The following is a 13,574-nucleotide window of genomic DNA, read 5'->3' on the forward strand; positions in this document are numbered from 1 at the left end:
TAGTTAATTAGTTCATAATTATTCATATCTAATTATTAATTCTAATAAGTACGTTTGATAAATAAATATACGTAATCGTCATAAAGTTTTATTTCATAAACTAACTTTTCGGAGTTATGTGCGTTTTAGAAAATCAATTAATTATCACTTGCAAAGCAAAGGAAAATATCGTGATGAAACCTGCATGCATGTTGTTTGTTTTCAAAGGTATGTGAAGTCAGCCAATCCGCGCTTGACCAGCGTGCAGCGTGGATTATGGCCAAAACCAGGATCCGTGCTCAGTAGTGGGCCAGCGATGGGTTGACGTAAAATTCACCCAAGTGGAAAAATCGATTTATGTTCACAATTTCATCGTTGAGCCAGATCCTACTTTCCACGCAAATTACAACATGGGGTTATCCAAGGGGCGGACGATAGATAAGTGAATTCTGTTATCTATGGGGCGGACCAACAAATTCTTGAAAGGCCGGCAACGCATGGCAGTTCCTCTGGTACTGCAAATGTTCATGGGCGGCGGTAATCACTTAACACCAGGTGACCTGCTCGTTTGCTCTCTATCTCTATTAAAAAAAACAATTTTTTATTAACATGGAATTTAATAGAAATAAATATTAATTACCAACCCTAAAAGTACCAGGAGAATAGCAACGCAAGAAGTACTTGCGGAATTCACAATAACCCTATGATCTCGGATGAAGTAAGGTAGCACGTTTAGAGGAGCTGGGTAGTTTCTGATCCAAATAGGTCCTTCGTGGACTGAAGAGGTGTTCCCTTGTTCCAACCATCTGCCGATAGGAATGTAGATGTCACGTGTTGTCGCGCCCTGGGTGACTACAGGTGCTGCTAAAATGTCCTCGCCCAGAAGGAATTCTGAAAATAGTACTTAGGGTCTTGCTGCCGTACTCAGAGTCGCTAATCGTTACTTAAGATTGAGTTAAAACGAGACAGATTTATGTGAGAGATATAGCTCTGTCTCGTTTTAACTAAACTTAAGTAACGATTAAGCGACTCTGAGTAGGTACGGCAGAAAGACTGTTTTATGAAAAGTACCTATCTCAGCCTATTGTTAACTTAAAACTAAAATGTTGCTAAAAATATTTTCCCGCAGAAATATTATATTTTTATGTTAAAAAGCAGCCAAGTGCGAGTCAAACTCGGTTCTGTACTATCATACAAAATATTTTAACATTTTTATGTTCAACACTGCAATAATGACAACAGCGCCATCTATATATGATTTAATAGATTAAAATTAATTTATCAAATCACATATAGATGGCGCTGTAGTCAAAATATGTTCATGATTTTTTTTGTGAACACAACAAACACATATTACCATCCCATATAGCGTGCGCAGTGGTGTCGTTGGGCGCTATCCACCACACTGGCGCGTTGACTGGCGCGCCCTCTGCCACGGAGCGTTGGCATGCCTTGATGATGTCTGGCGTGTAGCGTTCATGGAGCGCCACTAACTCTCGACTGATCAGCACCGTCTGTACAAACGACAAATGTTTGGGGCATGCAAACGATCTGCATAAGGCCCGGTTTCCAACTAACCGGAGCGGATGTGTTCAGTCGACCAATCACATTCTTAATAGATGACGTGAATAAATTATCACATCTTTTAAAAAGCTGATTGGTCGTCTGAGCTTCTCCTGTCCGCTGCGTTTCGGTGGAAAGCGGGCCTAAGGGTGCGTCTCCACTGATGCGGAGCTGGATGGAGTAGAGTGTAGAAGAGCAATGAAAGGTAGCAAGTGTTTCTATTAAGCTTAGCTGAGCAGACTGGAGCTGCATTGAGCCGTGTTCCGACCAGTCTTTGTCTACCCTATCCACCGCGCCGCACCGTCCCGCTACCCTCCGCTTCTTGCCCTCCGCTCGGCACCACAGCCTGCTCGACTCCGTTCTGTCCGGCTCGGGGCTTCGTGTTCATATATTTTATTTGTAATTTCGCACAGCTCCGCTCTGCTCCACTTACCTACACAGTTTCCAGTGATGCGGAGTGTAGATTTCGAGCACTGTAATTGGGTATTTGACTCTAATTTTTTTATTACTTTATTATAAACTAGGATAAAAATAATGACGTAAACTGAAAAAACTAATTAAATCCATCAACTAATAAAAAAGTTATAAGCATTTAAATATTTCTGATTAGACAGAAATAGCAATATAGAATTATGACGTCGTTTTGACTAATGCCATAGTAGCTTCGTGCGGTTTCATACAAATTTTCGTTTTGCGAGAAAGGGATAGGAGACCCTCCCACTGCAAAATTAAAATGCCTGTAACTTTGTAAATAGAATAGAATAGAATAGAATAATGTTTATTCGAGGTATATAGGTGGTAGGTACATGGTGTAGGCAATATCGTCCTGTACAGCAGTGCAACACCTCGAACAGGTAGGCCACTCAGCTTGTGTTGAGACGTCGGGCCCCTCAGACACAAACCTCTAGAGCAAATATCTGAGGTACCAGATGCCCCAACGCTGAAATCTTTGTTGGATTTTAATATTTTTTTCAGGGTAGGTACGTCATTGTTTTCATCCTAGTTTATAATAAAGTAATAATATTTATAAAATTCAAAAGTAGGAAAATACCAAATTCCAATCAGAATGCGATCAAATTTTACTACTTTTGAATTTGATAAATATAATTAATAAATTATTTATTTATTTATTAATAATATTTATCAAATTCAAAAGTAGTAAAATACCCAATTGGCCAATTTACGGTCCGCTACGTTCCATTCCGCCCAGCAGCGCGTTAGTGAAAACGCACCCTAAGGCTGTCTTTCTCGATCATGATGATGATGATACCAACCTCATTATCGTAATCCCAAGGCACATAAGAGAACTGCATGCTCGGCATAAACACGTTAGCTTGCAGCCACCGGATGAACAGCTCCTTCGAAGGTGTTGTGTTGTTGTATCCGTTACCACCGATCATGTCCGGCAAGACCAGTGTGTATCCGTTAAGATTCATCTGCAGGAGGGTCGTGATGAGGGTCGGGAGGCCGTTCTCGAACGTGAAGTATGAATCCTTGTCGATCATACGCACGAAGATTGGGAGGTTTTGCGTTCTGGAAGAAGAAATATTTTGGTTTCACCATCATCAAGCGATAGATGTCCACTGCTGGACATAGGTCTCTTGTAGGGAGTTCCACACGCCACGGTCTTGCGCCGCCTGAATCCAGCGGCTCCCTGCGACTCGTCTGATGTCGTCCGTCCACCTAGTGAGGGTCTTCCAACGCTGCGTCTTCCGGTGCGAGGTCACCATTCCAGCACCTTGGGACCCCAACGTCTATAGGTTTTACGAGCTATGTGCCCTGCCCATTGCCACTTCAGCTTCGCAACCCGTTGAGCTACGTTGGTTACTCTAGTTCTCCTACGGATCTCCTCATTTCGGATTTGATCACGTAGAGAAACTCCAAGCATAGCTCTCTCCATCGCCCGCTGGTATAACAATTAATATTCTGCCATAAGTAAAGATTAATCATCATCATCTCAACCCATTGCCAGCTCACATTGTGAGTCTTCTCTTAGCACGAGAAGGGCTTAGGACATACCTCACCACACTGACTGAGAGCAGTTTTTTTTTTTACAAAGAATATCAACCATATTCATCATGACTAATATTCCCCTTTCCTCTCCAACTAAGCGTTAAGCTTGTGGTAGAAGTAGGTACGACAATAGTGCAACGGATGGGATTTGAACCGGCGACCTTTCGGTTTTCAGTCCGCTCCTTTAACCGTTGAGCTATTGAGGCTCTAGACTGGCAGACTGTCACATTTTGCAGACCACCATTAAAGCAAACCCTACTCGTTCCGAGAGGAGACTCGTGTTCAGTAGTGAGCTGGAGATGGGTTGATGATAATAGTGATAATGATAATTTATTTGACTGGCTCAGAGACGCTAAGAGGATCTTGGCTCCGACACTCCCACGTCCCACGACGCTGCATGGCAATCGGCTTTTTTAAATGCTTGTAGTTGCATGTGTTTCCTCGCTTCGTCCAACCAGCAATACCTAACCGTTTAACAGGCTTCTTCCTTCAAGTTCCCTGCTTACAACATGATCCTCTCCCGTTCTGTCCCGTTCTGCCGATTTTGTCTCTAATAATTCTTATTGGAGAGACCAAAGAGAAGAAGATTTCCAATAAGAAGTTATTAGCTTTGGAATTTAAAAAGTAATTTGTAGATTGTACCTCCAATTATAATATGGGTACCTTCAAGTCAAGAGTGAATAGGCATCTTCTAGGCAAGCGTGCTCCGTTTTAGGCTGCATCATCACTTGCCATCAGAGTGGTGGTACCAGTACCCTTGTATAAATGCGAACGTGTGTTTGTTTGTTGGTTTGTTAGTTGTTGATTTGTTGGTTTGTCCTTCAATCACGTCGCAACGGTGCAACGGATTGACGTGATTTTTTGCGTACCTGGAGAGTGACATAGGCTAATTTTTATCCCAGAAAGTTAAAGAGTTCTCATGGGATTTTTAAAAACTTAATTCCACGCGGACGATGTCGCGGGCATCAGCTAGTCAGTCTATAAATTTTAAAAAAAACCTACCTGTATCCAGAGCGTACTTCGACCATGGAACCGAACTGCGCGACGCTCTTTACGTATTCTGTTGTTATAGCCGAGGGCTGTCCGTCGATGTCACTTTGCAGTACAGGGATCTGAACAAAACCAAAATATACTTAGTCCAGCGAGGCAATTACAACTACCGGGAAAATGCAACCAATCCAATTGTCTTCACAACTAGTTAAAATATGATAATAAGATTTGTTACATTGTCCCGGTAGTTGCAATTTTCTCTCACTTATCTTATCCCTCGTTACGTTTGGGATTTATCCCGACGCCCGTGACGTAAGACATTACCCCGTGTTGAATAATCTACTATTATCTAATTGTGAATACCTATTATTAGCTTGTAGTTACTTAATTTTAAGATTATAATAGATAGTATAAGCTGTTGGTTTCCTAATAAAATAGAAATATTACCTGAGGAGACCAGCTGGATTCTCCGCCATCGAACTTGAAGCTATCGATGCCATATTGATCATGCAGCATCTGCACTCTGTCGCTGTACCACTTGCGAGCTTCGGGCTTGGTGTAGTCCACGTAGGCTGCTGTGGTGCCGTTGTCATTCCACCAGCTTGTCTCCTCTGAACCGTCTTCCGAAACGACCAGGTAGCTGAAAGAAGTCGCCAATACTGTACCTTCAATGACATTTTCATCTCTATGAGTATAAACTTGACGACCTTCCTGGCGCAGTGGCAAGCGCTGTGGTCTTATTAGCGGGAGGTCCTGGGTTCGATTCCTGGCAGGTATTTGGAATTTTATAATTTCTAAATTTCTAGTCTGGTCTGGTGGGAGACTTCGGCCGTGGCTAGTTACCACCCTACCGGCAAAGCCGTGCCGCCAAGCGATTTAGCGTTCCGGTACGATGCCGTGTAGAAACCAAAGGGGCATGGGCTTATTAAAAACTGCCATACCCCTTCCAGGTTAGCCCGCTTTCATCTTAGACAGCATCGTCACTTACCACCAGGTGAGATTGCAGTCAAGGGCTAACTTGTATCTGAATAAAATAAAATAATAAAAATAAACACTGTGCGTCAAACAAAAACCAGAAGAGATAAAATGAGAATCAAATACATTACGAGACATTTCACCGCGATTAATAGCCTCATCCTGGTGACAAAAGGGCTGGCTCATGTTTTGCGCAAAGGATCAGCCTGGCTGTCCAGCGCGGAAATGCAGTCAGTATTCTTGGCACCATTCCACGCGGGCAAGATTTGTATAGTCATAAAAAGTTTTTTTTAAGTTTTTTTTTAAATGACCTGAAATATGGTTGATTTGATATTTTAAATTGCAAAATGTGCGGCGTGACCTATAAAAGAGGTGTTTATTCTAGGAATTATTAGGAACCAATATTGATCTCAGTCAACCAGGAAGCGGAAACTACTGGTATCCAAGTTGTGGTATTTTTAAGTTTTTTTTTGGTAATTTTCTGCTTATCATTGAAACAATAAAACTAATTCCAAAAAAACTACCTACTCCACTTAGGGCATTTAAGTAAATGATACTTTTTTAAAAGCTGGCAAATTGTAATTTTTTTAATTAACCATCTTGGTGAAAGATTCCGATAATCTTAGAAATAGGAAATAGGTTATAATAAATAGGACGTGCTTCCTATGAAGGGTACTTCAAGAAATCATTGATCCTGAATTTCGAGATATTTACCTACATGTTTACTCAATTTAAAATATCTCAAAACTTACCCGTCATTTAAAGCATCTGTGTACCAAGGCTCACAATTCTTATTCATGAAAGGATGCATCCAAATAGTCACTCTAAACCCTTTCGCTTTCAAAGCGCTAACGGTATTCGACATATTCGGAAAGCGAGCAACATCTACCGTCAACGAACCATAGCAAATCTCCCAAAGATCGTCAATTTCGAATTGACTGTTCGTGAAATTGTATCTGTTGATTTCATCAGCGAATGCTAATACCACGTCATGGTTTACTGCAGATTTGTAGCGGGCCCATGTGGACCAAATGGGAGATTTGAGCATTTTTTCGTCGGGATACCCGGTGGGTTTGCCCAGAACGGTGGCAACGGCGTGTTCATGAGCCTCTCTGACGTTGTCGAAAATCCCTATGACGTAGGACATTTCTAAACGATTCCTCTTGGTTGAATAGGGCGCTTTGACCTCGGCAACGAAGCATGTGGTGTTCTGTTGTATCACATTCTGGTCGACGAATAAGGGGACTTTCTTGTCAAGGAACAAGTAGATTCCTTGGGAACCCAGCCAGTAGGGCTCAGCGATACCACAGTTGTCGGCTTCCTTGGTGACGTAAGAGTACTCCGGGAGGACGAGTTGATCAATGGGCCATAACTGACGCTTTTGCTGCGGGCCTCCGTACCAAGGAATGGATCCTAAAAAATATTTAAATATATTAATTTACTAGCTGACCCATCCCCGGCTTCGCTCGGGTGGAATTTAGAAAATCGGCGTGGGAGTAGAATTATCGAAAATCCTGAAATAAGTACCTACTTATTTTTTCTTTTGTAACGGAAAACCCAAACATCAATTTTCGTGGAAATAACTTGAAAAATGACGGACTTTCATTGCAAACTTTCATCCCCTATTTACCCAGGCCCAATTTTTACAAAGAACACACCATCCAAATTTCATATTTCTAGGACCAGCGGCTTAGGCTGTGCGTTGATATAATACAAGTCAGTCAGTCAGTCAGGACTTTGAATTATTTTATATATATAGATTAACTGGCTGCTTGAATTGATCAGCGTAGCTGCTCATCAGAATCAGATAAGATTTGAAGCACCTCTATTGAGTATGTAGATTGTAGATAGATACTTGAACAACTTCAATTATTATGGTTAGTAGAAGAATTCCTGAAGTTACACGATGTACGTCACGTAGCTTTGGTAACTTACCCATACCTACCGATTGTCGTTTTTCATATATTTTTAGTACAGTGAGGGGCTTGGAAGATATGTTGGCTACACGAGCTGTCCGGTCACCTAAGGACGCCATTCTCCACTCACTACTCCTCGGTATTGCTCTAATCATGAAATTTTGAAAGTTACCTAAGTTCAAACGCCCTGAGGCGGGGGCTGCAGACTCGTTGACAAAACGTACGACTAGTTCTTATTCATAAATGCCCCCTTCATGTCCCCTTCACATTTTAGGATCATCCCCCCTTTCCATTTTAAGGGTTCCATGCACAGGGGAAACGAACAGGCTCCAATCATCATTACCTACTAAGATAAGTAGGAAATATTTAAACGAATACCTTGATGCCATTTCGGTCTTAGTCTGTCGTACTTGCCTCTCATGTCTTACACACTTACCTAAGTTCAGACGACGTTGTTGGCGAAGTTGATAACTACTTCGTTGTCGCCTGAGTACCTTTGATGCTTTTTCTGTCTCACCCATATTATGTTGTTTATTTCTTACCTCTTTGTACACTTGCCCTATCTCATGCCGCTTTACAAACTTGCCCTATCTCATGCTGCTTTGAACACTTGCCCTATCTCATGCCTCTTTGTAAACTTGCCCTATCTCATGTTGTCGCCTGAGCGAGCGTGCTTGATGCAGTTTCTACGAGTACCTTTGATGCTCTTTCTGTCTCACCCATATTATGTTGTTTATTTCTTGCCTCTTTGTACACTTGCCCTATCTCATGTCTCTTTGTACACTTACCTAAGTTCAGACAGTCCACAAGACGTCCTGACACTGGTGCTGTCCACTCGATGCTGATAACGTGTCCTTTCCTCGGCTCCAGTATCTGTCGGCTGCTGATGCGCACGGACTGGTTGCTGGCGAAGTTGACAACTACTTCGCCGTTGCCTGAGCTAGCCGCGGTGGCCGCGCCGGCGTTACGGCCTATCCACATGAGAGTGTTTGATGAATTTTCTATAGAACAGAAAAGTTTTCATTAAAACACACTTTTATGTAGTGCTTTCGAAGTTTCAAATCCACGAATACCCAACTTACAGAAATCTGTTTGTGTGTACATTAGTTTTATTTCTCTCTTGTATACTCTCGTCATTAGATTTTGAAAATCATTCAATCAAATTGAAGACATAATAACCTTATTTTTCGCCATATGCTATTTGAAAGAGTACCCATACGCGCTGCCAAAGGGGGGTCGTGATCGTGTAGTTACTTTACTTTTGTCATCAGGGTTCCGTACCTCAAAAGAAAAAACGGAACCCTTATAGGTTCATTTTGTTGTCTGCTTGTCTGTCTGTCTGTCGGTCTGTCAAGAAACCTACAGGGTACTTCCCGTTGACCTAGAATCATGTTTGGCAAGTAGGTAGGTCTTATAGCAGACATTAGGGGAAAAATCTGAAAACCGTGAATTTGTGGTTATATCACACAAAAAAAAAATTGTGGTCATGAACAAATATTGCTATTTTCAACTTTCAAAGTAAGATTTACTATAAGTATACTATAGGTATTGGTATAGTATTCTTAGTATAGTATAGTATAGAGTGGGGTATCATAATGAATTTGTCTTTATTATTATTATTGTAAACTGATTTTAAATACTATTTTTATTTTATTTTTGTGATTTTACTTTTGTAATGACATTCAAAAAGTGTAGGTACTCCGTATGTACTTACTTCGAATAAAATATTTGATTTTGATTTTGAAGTCTGGGATTTTTGTCTGTCAAACTGTCGATTGTAGTAGATACCGGGTACGAAACCCTCACCGATTTTTATGCCTTACTACAGGTAAGGTAAATTAATTGAATTCAATGTTAGGTTTACTTTGCTTGGTTGTACTCACTTCTCTGCACTATGACGTCAAGCCCTCCGTTGGTATGGTCCTGCAGGTGCACGGTGAGGTCGGATTGGCTGACCACGTTCAAGCTGACGGCCAGCGCGCACGCGGCGAGCGACGCAAACACTGATAAATATAAAAAGAAAAGGTGACTGACTGACTGACTGACTGATCTATCAACGCCCAGCACAAACTACTGGACGGATCGGGCTGAAATTTGGCATGCAGATAGCTATTATGACGTAGGCAACCGTTAAGAAAGGATTTTTGAAAATTCAACCCCTGATGGGGTGAAATAGGGGGTTTGAAATTTATGTAGTCCACGCGGACGAAGTGGCGAGCATAAGCTAGTTTTTTAAATAAGTTGAAAGAATGTTAGACCCGTGATAGCCTAGTGGTTAAGACGTCCGCCTCCTATTCCGGAGGTCGGGGGTTCGACTTCGATCTCGATCACGCACCTCTAACTTTACAGAGTTATATGCGTTGTATGCAATTAAATATCACTTGCTTTGTTAACGGTGAAGAAAAACCATTGTGAGGAATCCTGCATCCTTGAAAGTTCTCCATAATGTTCTCAAACGTGTGCGAAGTCTGCCAATCGCCGGCATTTTTAAACGTACGTTACGTACCCGACGTTACGTACTAGGTAATACGTACAGAACATAGGTACCTACGTAGAAAAATTGATATTATTTGAAATCATAATGGACTAAGAGCCAGCGCGTGCCAGACTTTCGTTGTTTTATAAAAGCTGAAAATTTCTCTGCGTATTGTCCGTCCCCAATGCAGGGAGGAACGATCAGATCATCCATAACAGGTAATAAAGGTGAAAAAAATCTTATGCGAAAGTAATAAAGTGTAATTTTTTTATATTTTCTTCAGAATAGCAATCACCCTTAAAATTTTAAACTTTTAGGGCGTCTGCCAGGGGGCTGCCACGAAACTAAATGTCTGGCAATGCATGACGTAATTTTTAATACTATTCCGAATCTAAATATATAAAAGGTAAAGGTGACTGACTGACTGACTGACTGACTGACTGAATGACTGACTGACTGACTGATCTATCAACGCACAGCTCAAACTACTGGACAGATCGGGCTGAAATTTGGCATGCAGATAGCTATTAGGACGTAGGCATCCGCTAAGAAAGGATTTTTAAAAATTCAACCCCTAAGGGGGTGAAATAGGGGTTTGAAATTTATGTAGTCCACGCGGACGACGTCGCGAGCATAAGCTAGTAAAATATAAAAAATTACACTTTATACTTGACGTAAGATATTTTACAGCAGTTTTATTACCTGTTATCTGTAACTACTGTCCCATGTGTTGGGGACAGTACTCAGAAAAAATTCAGTTTTTATAAAATAACGAGGGTCTGGCACGCGCTGGCTCTGTCTCTATAAGAAAAATATTTTTAGTTTTAGTTTTCACTCGCTCTATCTTTAAGTACTTAGATAGGTAATGACAATTTGAGTAACATCCATTTTTTCAAAAGCACTTTTTTGATGACCGCTTTCCAACAAAGTAACAAAGTCACCATACTCACCAACTGTGCGCAACATCGTGATCTGAGGGCAGGCAACTGTGCTCCTAGATTATTAAGACTGCACATACTTAATACTAAAACATCATTATCTACGTGTTAATCATGTACCTATGCCTACTCAAATTATAGATAAATGCTTGAAGAAGGTGCTTGGTGAATTGAGGAACTTTTCCCATTGACTGTTGTTTAGTTATTCCGGGAAATCCCTTGGGAAACCTTTTGTTTTTTGAGTAAGCCCACGGCGAGTAGGTACGAACGTAGTTTATCACTTTATTGAAACCGGCCAAGTGCGTGGCGGGCAACGCGCACTGTAGGGTTCCGTAGTCACAATTAACCTCGAAAAACAGATATAACTCCTTAACCTGTGAACCCTACTTAACCATGATAGTTTTCCTTTAAAATTGATTATCTTATAAATATATAAAAGGAAAACGTGACTGACTGACTGACTGACTGACTGACTGATCTATCAACGCACAGCTCAAACTACTGGACGGATCGGGCTGAAATTTGGCATGCAGATAGCTATTATGACGTAGGCATCCGCTAAGAAAGGATTTTTGAAAATTTAATCCCTAAGGGGGTGAAATAGGAGTTTGAATTTTCTGTAGTCCACGCGGACGAAGTCGCGAGCATAAGCTAGTATATACTATTGCTGTGAATTTTTTCACGTTCCTATATACTACCATTTGGCTGATAGATGAGGGGACACTTGACTCTAATAAAAATTTGCACTTTAAAACATCATATTTTACAAACGGATCCAGAAATTGAGAAATGATGTTCCCACACTCACAGTATTTTTAAAAGACCTATTCAACGATACCCCACACTATCGGGTAGACGAAAAAAAAAAAATTCATCCCCACTTTACATGTAGGGGAGCTAGGTACCCTAAAAAAAATATTTATCACAATTTTATTTCACCACTTGGCGTCGGCGTGATTAATATTTATACCCATGCCAAATAACAGATTTCTAGCACTAATAGTCTCTGAGATCAACTGAGGACGGACGGACGGACGGACAGACGGACGGACATGGCGAAACAATAAGGGCTCCTTGTTTACTACGGAACACTAAAAAAAGGTAAAATACCCTGTTGTAGACGAGTACCTATGTATCTCGCTAATCGCTATACATTGGTCCAAAGTCAAAATAGAGCTAAATCTCAGCCTTCACCCTGTCTTCAAATAGGTACATCAAAATCAGTATTGTTTTTATCCAATCAATGTGCATGCACCATAAGGACATGACAATGGTTTTGTATGTAACGTAAACAATAGTTTAATGTGTTTATGTAAAGTCATAATAATTGCAACTTGAAGTTATCGGTGACTTGCGAGTTGCGAACCTTCTCAAGTAGGTAGCGACTTCAGGGTACAAAACACTTGTGATTACTGATAACCAAACTGCATATCTGCCTTTTAAACATTTACTTACTTAATTGCCTAATATCGTGAAACCTTGAGCATTTAAAAAAAAATTGCTAAGTATAAGTCTCGCAAATTGCTATTGCGCTGGAACCATGTCTGATTAACATCGTAATGACGTCATTTTGACTTCAGCCGAAATAAAAATATACCATCAACTCGAAACTTGAGTCTAGTGCTGACGTCACTAAAATGGCGGCTACGCGCATTAGCAATTTGCGAGACGTGTACCTATATTTTTTTATTATTTTTATTCAGATACAAGTTAGCCCTTGACTGTCTAAGATGGAAGTGGAGGAAGGGGTGTGGCAGTTGACGACCTTCTTGGCGCAGTGGTAAGCGCTGTTGGCTTATTATTGGGAGGTCCCGGGTTCGATTCCCGGTAGGGAAGAATGAAAAAGACCGACCTAGGGTGAGTCAGACTCGCGCACCAAGGGTTCCGTACTATAGTCGTATTTTTTCGAAATTTTGCACGATAAATCAAAAACTATTATGCATACCTAAATATAAATAAATCTGTTTTAGAATGTACAGGTAAAGCCCTTTTATGTGATACCCCACTTGGTACGGTTAATCTTTACCTACTTTGAAAATTGAAAACATTATTTTTTGTTCATAAGTAAACACATTTAAATTTTTTTGTGACGTAACCACAAATTCACGATTTTTTTGCTATAAGACCTACCTACCTACCAAATTTCATGATTCTCGGTCAACGAGAAGTACCTTACTCTACCTATAGGTTTTCTTGACGGACAGACGGACAAACAGACAGTGTGTCAACAAAGTGATCTTATAAGGGTTCCTTTTTCCCTTTTGAGGTACGGAACCCTAAAAACAATCTGAAGGGTTACAATTACCTTAATAGCTCAACGGGTAAAGGAGAGGACTGAAAACCGAAAGGTTCAAAGTTTGAACCTTTCGGTTTTCTCAAACCCCGCCCGTTGCACTATTGTCGTACCTACTCTTAGCACAAGCTTGACGCTTAGTTGGAAAGGAAAGGGGAATATTAGTCATTTAACCAGTAATATTTAATATGGCTAATATTCTTTAATAAAAAAAAGAAGAAAAAAATCACGGTTAGGTACAATAATTCTTGTATTAACTCCTGACGGTGCCAGAGGTATAGCATGCGTCGTTCTAGACGATAAGCCTGATGCAATTGATGTCACAGACAATGCAAGAAAATAAATGACAAAACAGTCAATAAAACAAATGACTAGGTAGGTATAACACAAAATATTATTTACATGCATCATACAATAAAACTAAGTACTAA

General features: G+C 40.7%; 1 protein-coding gene across 2 annotated transcripts; it reads right to left on the minus strand.

Annotated features, from left to right (window-relative positions):
• Positions 1 to 75: 75 nt before the first annotated feature.
• Positions 76 to 10,980, minus strand: LOC117989839 (myogenesis-regulating glycosidase-like). 2 transcript variants are annotated; one of them, XM_069504138.1, is made up of 9 exons: positions 10,854 to 10,980; positions 9,320 to 9,439; positions 8,225 to 8,437; positions 6,273 to 6,933; positions 4,993 to 5,185; positions 4,558 to 4,667; positions 2,817 to 3,075; positions 1,337 to 1,493; positions 76 to 870 (listed from the first exon to the last, which is right to left on the minus strand). In XM_069504138.1, exons 1-9 carry the CDS (start codon positions 10,876 to 10,878, stop codon positions 596 to 598), a joined length of 2,013 nt encoding a protein of 670 aa, XP_069360239.1. In that variant the 5' UTR covers positions 10,879 to 10,980; the 3' UTR covers positions 76 to 595. The 2 variants fall into 2 exon arrangements, with proteins under 2 accessions (XP_069360239.1, XP_034833124.1); XM_034977233.2 differs by having other exon boundaries at positions 10,863 to 10,949.
• Between the last annotated feature and the right edge of the window lie 2,594 nt (positions 10,981 to 13,574).

This window comes from Maniola hyperantus, chromosome 17 (genome assembly GCF_902806685.2).
Source record: "Maniola hyperantus chromosome 17, iAphHyp1.2, whole genome shotgun sequence".
Classification (NCBI taxonomy): Eukaryota; Metazoa; Arthropoda; class Insecta; order Lepidoptera; family Nymphalidae; genus Maniola; species Maniola hyperantus.